The sequence below is a fragment of the Mustela erminea genome, chromosome 18 (assembly GCF_009829155.1).
Source record: "Mustela erminea isolate mMusErm1 chromosome 18, mMusErm1.Pri, whole genome shotgun sequence".
In the NCBI taxonomy this organism is placed as follows: Eukaryota; Metazoa; Chordata; class Mammalia; order Carnivora; family Mustelidae; genus Mustela; species Mustela erminea.
The window spans coordinates 13,310,550-13,322,829 of NC_045631.1; the positions used below are offsets into that span (position 1 = coordinate 13,310,550).

The following is a 12,280-nucleotide window of genomic DNA, read 5'->3' on the forward strand; positions in this document are numbered from 1 at the left end:
CGATCCTTATCTGGAAAGGGGGTGAGAGGGCTGACTTTGCAGTCAGGCTGCAGGATACACGAACATGACTGTGGTCACGCTCAGCCTGATGCCTAGACCACAGCACTGACTTTCACTCTCCATTTGAAGGCCACTGTCATCTCTCCGATTGCCAACAAAGACAGAAGCATTTTCAATGAAATGATGAGATGGGGTCAGTCAGGTTAGGGTTAGAATTAGCGCCAATGCCCCAGGCTAAGGACTCACGTTCACGAGTCCATCCACACTTCACCCACCAGCCACAAGTCCTGAGCCCCCCAGGCGACCCAAACCACTGTCCCCCTTGGCCACAAATCTGGGGGTCCCCACAACCTCCTCTCAGGCTCATTCATTTCACCAGAATAACTCACAAAACTCTGGAAAGAAGTCACTGAATGTCAGTGAGTCTCGGCCTCCTCATCTGTACCACGTGGAAAACAGCCCCTGCTTGGGGCTCTCACGAGATCCCATGAGCTACTGGTTGTGAAAACACCAGGGGAACCCTCCAAGGCACAGAGGAGAAGGTAGTTATTTAGGGCAGGAAAAAGACTGTGTCTTCAACCTCGGCCCTTCTCCCGAGAGCTTCAGGGGCATCTCGGTGTTGAGCGGCAGGCAGTGGGCTGAGGGGGACCCTTCTTTTCCCGTGGGCTTTGGGACACAGATATGCAAATCTGCAAAAACCATACATCAGATTCTGTGATCGCCATCTTTGCTGATGACTGTAAAAAACCAAAAATGACTAGAACTTCTTGTGGTTCCCAGGGGGAAGGAACTGACCAAATCCAACATTTCTAACACAGCCATGATGGAGTCCGGTGTTGCTTCCGGGTCACCCCTGACAGAAACTCCGTAACTCACAGAGCCACAGCCACCTTCCATGACACCCCTCACAGCCCTGACCTTTCTCTAGAGCCTCAACAATGGCCCAGCAGCTCCAGACTCCTTAGGGACTGGCCTGTTATTCTAGAAAGCCCCACAAAGGGACTGCTAAAGACAACGAGGACAGCTGCTCCAAGAACACGGGCGCTGCCACGTGCTGGGAATTGCAAATGAGTTACGGCAGGAGCAGAACAGGAATCCCCTTGTTTTGTAGACTTGAGACTGACTCAGTAGTTCCCATCACTGTGTCAGAAGCAGGCCTGTGATGGTACTCACATACCTCTGGCCTGGGTACCCCTCAGAGTACTTGTTATTTAAGCAAGAGCCTAGGGCCTCCAAAACTGCCCGGCTGGCGAAATTCTCTGAGGCGATCAGCTCCAGCCCGACCCTTTGCCGGTTACTCTCTTTCTTGATGATGTCGTAAACCTGATGAGAGAAAAGGGAAGGTGAGTGGTGAATGTCTGGCTGATTCAGGTTAGCGTTTTGCTCTGATCCAAGCCATAACCGGGGGCACCTGGGTGGCTCAGTGGGTTAAGCCTCTGCCTTCAGCTCAAGGTCATGATCTCAGGGTCCTGGGATGGAGCCCCGCATCAGGCTCTCGGCTCAGTGGGGAGCCTGCTTCCCTCTTCCCCCTGCCTGCCTCTCTGTCTACTTGTGATCTGTCAAATAAATAAATAAATAAATAAATTTTTTTTAAAAGCCATAACCTAGTAAAGAGATGGGACACTAGGACAGATTCATATTTTGCCTACAGAAGCCAACCGAAACCCAAACAACCCAGCTGAGAAGACTCCCACAGCACTTAGAGAAGAGATGAAATCTTCCTTGGATGTTAGCACTCAGGGAGGAATTCACAGAAGACAATGAATTAAGGGAAACAAAATGACTGAAGAGAAAATGCTCCTTCAAATAAGCATCCCACTGAATTTTTCATTTTGCACCCTCTTGTTATTTTCATCCCTACATTTCACCAGGTTTCTCCCTCCCTGAAGTTTATTCCTTGTTCTTCATCCTTAAGATAAAAGTAGCTTTGGTAAACCCCCAGAGGCAGAAAGTAGGCCAGCAGTGGCTGTGGGTTGGGGAGTTTGGGCGGCGGGGGGCAGTACAGTACTGCTTATGGGTTTTGGTTTCTCTTTGCGGGGGGATAAAAATGTTCTAAAATTGACTGCAGAGGCGCCTGGGTGGCTCAGTGGGTTGAGCCTCTGCCTTCAGCTCAAGGTCATGATCTCAGGGTCCTGGGATCGAGTCCTCCGTCGGGCTCCCTGCTCAGTAGGGCATCTGCTTCGCTTCTCCCTCTCCTCCTGCTTGTGTTCTCGCAAATAAATAAATAAATAAATAAATAAACAAACAAACAAAATCTTTAAATAAATAAATAAAGTTGGTTGTGAACATATGAAAACCACCAACATACGCACTTTAAGTGGGTGACTTACATGCTAAGCGAATGATCTCTCACCTCTAAAGCTGTTATAAAAACACATGAATAAGGAGTGCCTGGGTGGCTCAGTGAGGTAAAGCCTTGCCTTTGGCTCAGGTCATGATCCAAGGATACTGGGATCGAGCCCCGCCATCAGGCTCGCTGCTCAGCGGGGAGCCTGCTTCCTCCTCTCTCTCTCTCCCTGCCTCTGCCTACTTGTGATCTCTGTCCATCAAATAAATAAATAAAATCTTTAAAACAAAACAAAACCAAAAACCAACCACACAAATTAAAAGATGCTTCTCAGTGTCTAGATATCTGAACTGGAAGGAATGGGTCAGATGTCAGTGGCCCCTCCAATGGCCCTTTCCTCCGGAATAGCCAGAACAGTGCTCTGCCCTCTGTGGAAACCCAGAAATATGCCTATTCCCCACAGCAGCCTTTTAAAGATTTTTAAATTCTTATTTATTTTAGAGAGTGTGTGTGAGCGACCAGGGCAAGGAGCAGAGGGAGAAGACAGAATTCGAAGCACACTCCATGTTTGGCGCAGAGCCAGACGCAGGGCTCCATCCCACGACCCTGAGATCATGACCTGAGCCGAAATCAAGAAGGGTACACTTAACCCGCTGAGCCTCCTAGGCGTCCTCCCACAGGGGACTTTTGGCCACTTTGTCAGCCACGGCCCCTACACACAGCATTCTTACACTACCCGCAAGGCTGTCCTCAGTGGGGTTTACTTAGGAGTAGACCAGCAGACCTAAGTAAGACTCCTGGCGCCTCACCTCAGTGTCGCTGTCTTTCAGGGGCTGCGCCAGCATTTTATTATGCGAGGACCACAGGTCAGCATCCTTGTGAGTCCCGTTGACTTCTGCCATCGTCGCGCTGGTTCAAAGTTGCCTGAAAATGGAAACACTCCCAGCATTAAATTTAATTAAAGCTGCTGGTTCTCCCGAGTTGCTGAAGGACTGACGCATTTTATGGCCTTTCCCTCACACGTCCTGTCAACAGGATGGCCTTCTATTGCACAACCACTGCATGGAACTTCTGGTTCCTTCTCAAAGTGTGGAGGTCAGCGGGGGATCCCGTTAGTAGTGAGAACTCCTCGCCCCCCCTCTGAGGCCTGCCCCAGCCTAGAGAGCCCGGTACCCCTCTTCCCAACTCTACCTTTCCTGGTTATGGGGAAGCTCCCCACCTAAACCAGTTCTTGAAGGCAAGAACTCAGTGTTACTCTTTTTATAAAATCCCACACAAAATGCCAGCCTGGCCATATATATTTGCCAAATGGCTGAATAAACAAATTGCTGATTTCAGTGTTATTCTTCCCATTTTTTTTTTCTTTCTTTTTTTTTTAAGATTTTATTTATTAATTTGACAGAGATCACAAGTAGGCAGAGAGGCAGGCAGAGAGAGAGGAGGAAGCAGGCTCCCTGCCAAGCAGAGAGCCCGCTGGCGGGGCTTGATCCAAGGACCCCAAGATCATGACCTGAGCCGAAGGGAGAGGCTTTAACCCACTGAGCCACGCAGGCGCCCACCCCCCCCCCCCCGCCATTTTTCAAGTAATGAAAATGAGACTCAGAAAAGAAAAAATCTCTCAGCCCCAGGCCTGCACAGCAGCTCAGCCATGAAGGATGGGCTCAAAACCCCCAAACACACATTCTGAGTGCCCCCCAGACTTCTTACTGTAGGAGCTATGAGTGAAGGCACACACTGTTGCTTAAACAGACACCTTCCGGTAAAAACCACAGCTCAGATTGACACGTCTGTCTTTTTCATCAGAAAATGGCATCCCATGGGTGCCTTTGGCTCAGGTCATGATCCCATCATCCTGGGATGGAGCCCCGCATCCGGCTCCCTGCTCCATGGAGAGCCTGCTTCTCCCTCTCCCTCTGCCTGCCGTTCTGCCTACTTGTGCTCTCTCTGTGTCAAATAAATAAATAAAATCTTAAAAAACAAAGAAAAGAAAATGTCATCCTGTTAAAAGAGCTGAGAGGAAAATGCAAGCTTCTGTACCCTAGGTTTCTGCAGAGGACGACAATTTGTGGGCAGTGGCACACCTACCGGTGTGAACGTTTAAATATTAACAGGAATCAACTTCCTTTAACCAATAGTTGGCAGCTTTTCAGGGCTTTTTCCATCAGCTGTCATTTCAGGACACTCATTCGCTGGCTACTTACTGAGAACCTTCCTGGAGGCAGTCACAGGGTTGTTACTGGGCACACAGTGGTGACCAAAACAGGCAGGAGCCCTGCCTGGCAGCGAGCCCAACAGGTGACTTAACACAGTGAGCTAAAACGAGGAGAGCGGCATAGGGGACGAGAAAGGGGTACTGGCATGAGCAGGATCACTGTGGACAGCCGGGTCGGGGGGGGGGCCCTAATGGAGGAGACAAACCCAGAGAATATCTAGGCTGAGAAAGAGCCAATCAGGAGGCAAGAGTCCATCGCCCAAGAGTACTGTAAATTAGTAAGAAATATACATCGGTCTCTCCTCCTAAACCCCTTGCGATTTCCTGGGTGATAAGAGTGCCTTTTGTTCTACTTAGCTGACTCTGGGTGGGCTCCTGGAGGGTCCACAGAGACCGAGCCAGGATCAGAAGCTTGGAATTTTCCAGTCAGACTCCTCAATCTCCAGAGAGGGGAGAGGTCTTAGAAACGGAGTTAATGAGTAACCTAGTGTAGGGGAGGAAGCCTCCCTAAGAATCCCCGAAGCATGGGGTCTGGGGGGCTTCCCTGTACCCAGAGGGTGGCGCACCCCAACTCCAGGGGGACAGAAGCTGTCACACGTGGGACTGTCCCACCCCTCACCTAAGTATGTCTTTATCTGGTTGTTTATCTGTATCCTTCCTTTATGCTGTTTTTTTACTATATGATGAACTGGTAAAAGTAAGCAAATGTTTCCCCGAGTTCTACGGCTGTCTTAGCAATGACTAAATCCAAGGAAGGGAGGGGGCTCGTGGGAACCTCCAATTTGTAGCCAAGTCCTACAGAAGCTGCAGGTAATGGGGAGACCACCTACTTGTGGTTGGTGTCTGAAATGGGGGGCTGTCTTGTGGGACTGAGCCCTTAATCTGTGGGGTCCACGTTAACTCCAACTAGTACCAGAACTGAACTGTGGGACACCCCCCCCCAGCCAGTGTCCCAGAATTGCTGAGAAGCAGCCGCAGAAGTAACTTTCCCTATGCAAGCCCACATGCACACTCTCACTTGCTAGACAAACACACCCACTAAATAAAACAGCCCAAAAGTCCCAAGTCACAGTGATCCATCCCCCTTAACCTCCCTAGAGCTCGCAAGAAGGAACTACCAGTAATTATTAACTGGGAAATTCCTCACTGGGGCTTTCAAAGCAGCCATGATTTTAAGTCGAGCACAGAGGGTTAGGAACAAGCCCCATCTGCAAGCACTTCGGCTTCATTGTAACACATGCTTCTGCAGCAATATCTGGTCTAACTTGCCAAGGGCAGGCAGGCAGCCTGGGAAGTGACCCGCCACGTGCCACGCTGCTGTCCTAGGGGGAGAGATGGGGAAAATGGTTTTGGCACTCTGCCACTGTTTTTCTCCGTTCTCTGTGATGATCCCTGCACTCAAGGATGGCCAGGACAACCCAAGGCTCTCTGCATCTGCCCACACACATGCCCTCCACAGGTGGTAACACCCCCCCCCCCCGCCCCAAAAAAAAGCACAAGAGCCAAAACAGGCATTCTGGTTCTAGAATCTCGAAGACCAAGTTTCTTCTAAATATGGATTACTCAAAGAGGATTTGAAGGTTGTGGAGGCCAAGAAAAACAAGATTGTACCCACCTCGAATCTAGCCCTGACATAAGTACAGCCATCTTGGCAAAGCGGAGGCTGGCACCTTGCACCCCCTCTCCACCCGCTCCCCTCCCCTTGGTAGTATGTGTGACATTCCTCGGCCACCCCTAGCTGCCCTAAAAGAACAACAAATGGTTGACTTGCAGAGATCATAATCTTGCGGGACAGGAGTCTTCCTTGGTTTACAAATGTCCTTGAGATTTACAACAAAGAAGCTATCTTTTCAATAGCCCAATTTCCAGAGACAAATTATTCAGTTCCTTAAGCCCTAATGTCACCCTCCCCTCCATAAACAAAACTGAAGGAGGCTGAGGTAGAAGGAAAAGTAAATAAAGTTAAATTTCTTCTAAACTAAAATCTCACTAACAAGTACGCTTGATAGCAAGAATGTGACATTCCACCAGGAAACTCCCAATTGTCTTCATGCTAGTGCCTCGTTAAAGGGAAAAACGGCCTCGGCTTGATAGTAGCCAGGCCTTCAATATCCTGACAGTCTTCTTGACCCTGATAGCCCTTCTGAACACCCACTTTGTCCTCACCCACCGCCGAGTCCACCCCTACTCTGCTTCTAAAAACTCTGACTATAATCTGGCTCGGGGTCCAAGTCCCTACTCCGCTCTGTCGGGTATACTTGGGCCCAGGCTTAAGCTTGTCAAATAAACCCTCTTGTGATTGCATCGGTGCTTGGCTCCTTGGTCTCTCGGACACAAAAACTCGGGCATAAGAAAGGTGACAAGCAACACAGAGAAGATATTGCTCAAACGCCAGATAACTAAAGTCCACTTGGAGCCCTCCTCCAAGGCAGGTCAGATCTAGTCATTCTGGGAAAGGCAATCCCTGGCACCCTGCTCAGGACAAGGAACAAAGTCCCCACGTGCAACTCCCCGCTCACTGGCTTCCCTTGGGCAGAACACTCAAACTATAGCTCTGGCTGCAAATCTTTTTCTTAGGGGAGATGCTAATTCTGAGTCAGTTACCTCTGAAACCCTGGGGGAGAGCAGCAGGCAGGGACATGACCCGCCCCCCCCCCACCTAGGGGGAGGAGTTTTCTACCAATACTTAGTCCACACCCTTCTTAAGCCCATACTCTATTTTTTTGTTTTTGTTTTTAGATTGTATTTCTTTATTTCAGGCAGGGTGGAGGCAGAAGCTAGCTACTGCAGAGCAGGGAGCTCAAAGCGGGAGTCTCCCAGGCACCCCAAACACATCCCTTTCTTGAGTCCAGATGAACCTTTTGGTTTAATTGTGAAAAAAAATTTTTTTATAATATTTTATTTATTTATTTATTTAACAGAGATCACAAGTAGGCAGAGAGGCAGGCAGAGGGGGCAGGGGGTGGGGGAGCAGGCTCCCTGCTGAGTAGAGAGCCCGATGCGATGCAGGGCTGGAGGCTCGAGGCTCAATCCCAGGACCCTGAAATCATGACCTGAGCCAAAGGCAGAGGCTTAACCCTCTCAGCCACCCAGGCGCCCCAATCGTGAAGTTTTCATTCTTTATCCAGAGAGTTCAGGGCACCTGAGTGTTTGTTACAGTTGGTTACAGGTCTGCCTTCGCCTCCGGCCATGATCCGGATCCAACTCCGCATCCGGCTCCCTGCTCAGGGGAAGCCAGCTTCTCTCTCTCCCTCTGCTTGTTCTGTCTCAAATAAATAAAGGAAATCTTAAAACAAAACAAAAAAACACAACAGAGGTCAAGATTCTGTTAAGTCGATTATACCTACTACAGATAAAATCTATTGTCTACTAAGTCAATTAGACCTACTCTGTCCTGGGGCGATCTGAATTCCAGTAAGAAGGACCAAGACCTGGGATGTAAATAGCTAATTTATGGGTCAACTTGACCAGATTTACTGATAACCTGCGGGCTGATGAAACAAGAAAGAGATCCTCACCCTGTGTACCTATTAAAAAGCAGAGGGAAAAGCATCCAAAAAGCTAATATATTTAGGCAAGAAATACTTCACATCTTCTCTTGAGATTTGGAGTCTGGCTGAAAAATAACATACCTTGAACTTTGTCCTCATTTGTTTTAGAACTCTGATAAAAGACACATACCATTTACCATTTTAACCATTTTTAAATTAAAAATCATATTTAATTTTTTTCCTATTTCACCCATTCACATCCCCTCTGGCAACGACCAGTTTATTCTGTATTTAATTTTTTTTTCTTTGCTTGTTCGTTTTGTTTCTTAAATCCCACTTATAAGTGTACTCACTATAGCATTTGTCATTCTCTGCCATTTTGACCATTTTTAGGTGCAATTCAGTGGCATTAAACCATCACCACCACCTGTCCCCCAACTTTCACCTCGCCGCAAACCGCAATTCTGGGCACCTATTAAACACCTCTCCATTCCCTTCTCTCCAAGCTGGTGGTAACCTCTCCTACTTGCTATGAATTTGACCATGTAAATGGAATCACACAACAGGCACGCTTTTGTGTCTGGCTTATTTCATGCAGAGTGAGGTCTTCAGGTTCATCCATGTGGTAGCATATGCCATCTCCCTCCCTTTTAAGTCAGGATAATATCCCACTGTCTGCAGACACCACACACTACTTTCTTTAGACATTTTTCCATTATTGACATTAGGCTGCTTCCACCTTTTGGTCACTGTCAATGATGCAACCACGAACTTGAACAGATACCAAGCCCCTGCTTTCAATCCTTCTGCGTATAGACCCAAAGAGGAGTTGCTAGACCATACGATAATTCTATATTTCATTCAAAACAAGCTTTTGATAGTTAAAAGATCCACTCTACTACTAGTATTAGCCTACAGTGACTTCATTCATTCCTGCAACACATATTTACTGAGCAACTCCTATGTCCCAGGCACTGAGGAAGGAACTAAGAATAAGTGGGTCAGAAAGACAGAGGCCTTGCTTTTGTGAGGTGAGGACTAATAAAAAAGTAAACAACAAATATACAAAATAGGGTGCCTGGGTGGCTCAGAGGGTTAAGCCTCTGCCTTCGGTTGAGGTCATGATCTCAGGATCCTAGGATGGAGCCCTGCATAGGGCTCTCTGCTCAGCAGGGAGCCTGCTTCCCCCTCTCTCTGCCTGTCTCTCTGCCTACTTGTGACCTCTCTCTCTGTCAAATAAATAAATAAAATCTTTAAAAAAATATATACAAGATAATCTAAGGTGGTGGTGACTGCCATGAGGCCAGTAAATGGGGGGAGGGCTTCTTTAGAGGCCAGGCCATGAAAGGTGTCTGAGCTAAGATCTGAATTGGGAAAGATCCAAGCTTCTGAGATCTAGGGTAAGAGCAAACATACCTTATCTTCCTAAATCATCCCTCACCTTTATCACCTTTAGCACAAAGGCCCTAAAATGGTTAGAAGTTTGACTTGCTGAGGGCCAGAAATCAGGCCCATGTGGCTGAAGCTTGGGGAACAAAGCAGAGACACAAGAGATGATACTCAGAAGCAGTGAGAGCCAGGATGGGAGAATAGATTCTTCCCTTTGACCATGCATATTTCACAAGTTTCAAACTGTGTTCTAGAAATCTTGGTCTTAAGCCATATCTTAAGCCATCTGTGAAATCTGAAACTAACAACTAGAGAAACACAACCGGGGTAGATCAAGGCTCCCTGTGCCAAAAAGCAGGTGGGGGACACCTCTCCAGCTGGACCCCTCCAATCCTCCCATGTCCCAACAGTGAAGACCACACCCCAGGAAACTCCTAAAGCCAGCCTGACGGGTTCAAATCCCACTCTCCACTTCCTAACGTGCAACCCCCCAGTTACTGACACCTGTTTCTCAGTCTCCTCATGTAAAACCCGGGAGTAAAGACTGTTCAGAGTGGTCAGGGAGAGTTAAAAGACACTGGACATACATGAGCACTCAAAACAGCGCCAGACACACAAGGCACACAGTAAGTACCCAACTATCAGCTACTACAAAAGAAACGGAGGGACCTTACAGCCATCTTTGTTACCATTCAGGCATCTGGGCTGAGCACCACAGGGAGGACACAGCCCACTGCAGCCGTGACTATCATTATAGTGCTGGATATTTCTGTTGGGGAAATTGTCACTCACGCGTGGCATGATATTCGCCTCAACCCCACGGAAAGAGGCCTGGAAAGTGAATTTACTTGCCAAGGTCATCAGCCTCCCCACGGCCCCCAATCTTCCCTGGGCCTTTGTCACACAAGTAGAACCAGCCAGAAATCTCCTGAGGGAACGACCCTGCTGAATGCCACCTGTGTGTCCCATGCGCAGATTTTGTGTTGCCCGATTTACAGAGGAGGAAACTGAGTCAGAGCCTCAAGTGGTCTAAGGTCCTACAATGTAGTCAGAATCTTAACTCCGGTTTACGATTAGTTCCAAAGCCCGTTCCTGTGACCCTGCTGAATTAAAGCACAGACTTTCTTAAAAAAAAAAAAAAAAAAAAAAAAAAAAAAAAGGGGGCGCCTGGGTGGCTCAGTGGGTTAAGCCGCTGCCTTCGGCTCAGGTCATGATCTCAGGGTCCTGGGATCGAGTCCCGCATCGGGCTCTCTGCTCAGCAGGGAGGCTGCTTCCCTCTCTCTCTCTCTGCCTGCCTCTCTGTCTACTTGTGATCTCTCTCTCTGTCAAATAACTAAATAAAATCTTAAAAAAAAAAAAATAAAATAAAGCACAGACTTCCCACCTCCAGGGCGTGTTCCCTCAAGTAAGAAATTTAAAATAGGATTCCCTAAGAACCTGAACTGGCGTTTCCAGTCTGGCAGCTGCTTGACTAAAGACACATGTGGTGTGCTGGCCTCAGCAGATCAAGGGTCACTTGACTTCCAGGACCTGGAAGCACAGGGCACAGGGCCAAGAACCCCACAGTGCAACGTTTGTCTCCTAGCACGGGGAGGGGGGTGGTGTGTGTTACAGATTGCAGACAACAGGCGCAGCTGCTCCCCCGCAGGAAGTTGTTCGCACTCCCAAAAGCAGCGCGACCATATATGCAAGGCAAGAGCGCGCACGCTTGGAGAGCTTCCGTTGGATTCCGGGCTCTGCCATTTTGCTCTCTGCAGGGTCGCGCCTAAATCGGGTCCTCTCGTCGAGCCTCACCTTCCTCATCTGTAAAATGGGCTACGTGATAGCACTCCACCTGCAGCTCGGTTGAGGGCATTCTGTAGCCCCGTGAAGGGCGCGCTTGAACTGAAAATGCTCTGCGAGAAAAGGGCTCAGTGGGGAGCGGCTATCTGATCAGCTGTAAGCCTCCGCATCTGTGTCAAAGGCTGAGCCCACCACCCCTACCGCACCGACCCGTGACCAGGCACCGGGCATCCGGCCTCGCCGCCCTCCCGCCCCACACCTTTTCCGGCTTCTCAGTGCTGCGGGGGAAGCTGGGCGGCAAGGCGCACAAAGAGAGCGCAGACCCGGAGAGCGTCGGGGACACCAAGGTCCTGGCACCCGAAGCTGCCCACCTACCGGAACAGGGTCCCGCACACCAGCCCAGCGACCCTGAGGCCCCACGCTGCTGCCGCCGCGGCCAGAGTCCGAGACCCACCGGCCTGCGCTCGACTAGGTGCCCACCACGTGACACCTACCCCGCGAGTCCGGAATCCAGAACTTGGCGCGCCCGGGGTTCGCGCACCACTCGGTGCCGGGCGCTCGCCGCCCGGTCCCGCCCCCGGAGGTGCCCAATCAGAGCGGCAGCCCCGCCCCCCAGGCGCTGGCGCTACTGGTCGCAGTGGAGCGGTGGGCGGGGCTTCCCGGACGGGGCTGCCCCTCCCCGCCCGGCCTGCGCGAGGTTGCACAGGGCAGTTGCTTTCTTGGTCCTGCTTTCGGCCTGGGGGCAGGGGTTTCCAGGGTGTCCGCAGAGGGCCTGTCCCAGTGGATCTGGGTAGGCCGCGGAATTATATTTGACATTTGCATTGTCCTATTTGCAGTTTAGCGCAGTGATCATTTAAATAGGACAAACGTGGGTTCGAACTCTGATCCTATTACTACGTATGAAGTCCTAGACCAATCATTTTACGGGAGTTTCATATTTCTTAACTTCGAGTTGGACATAATTTCATCCGCCTGACAGGTCTCCCAGGAGGATTAATAGACATATCTGAAACCCTTAACATTGTACCTGACATAAGGTTTCAACAAGCATTAGCCATTTTTAAGAATAATAAAAACCATGGGGCTGCACAGTATAGGGAAAGGAGCTGTCAAAGATTC

General features: G+C 49.4%; 1 protein-coding gene across 2 annotated transcripts in view; it reads right to left on the minus strand.

Annotated features, from left to right (window-relative positions):
* SHMT1 (serine hydroxymethyltransferase 1) overlaps nucleotides 1-11,751 on the minus strand; it is a 25,190-nt gene extending 13,439 nt beyond the window's left edge. Inside the window, exons 1-3 of one of the 2 annotated variants that reach the window (XM_032322955.1) lie at nucleotides 11,656-11,751; nucleotides 3,097-3,211; nucleotides 1,178-1,323 (exon numbers count right to left, since the gene is read on the minus strand). In XM_032322955.1, coding sequence (XP_032178846.1) covers nucleotides 1,178-1,323; nucleotides 3,097-3,189 — 239 coding nt within the window. In that variant the 5' untranslated portion in view covers nucleotides 3,190-3,211; nucleotides 11,656-11,751. Of the gene's footprint in view, nucleotides 1-1,177; nucleotides 1,324-3,096; nucleotides 3,212-11,536 lie in introns of both variants that reach the window. The other variant, XM_032322954.1, reaches the window with a different exon arrangement.
* Nucleotides 11,752-12,280: the final 529 nt, after the last annotated feature.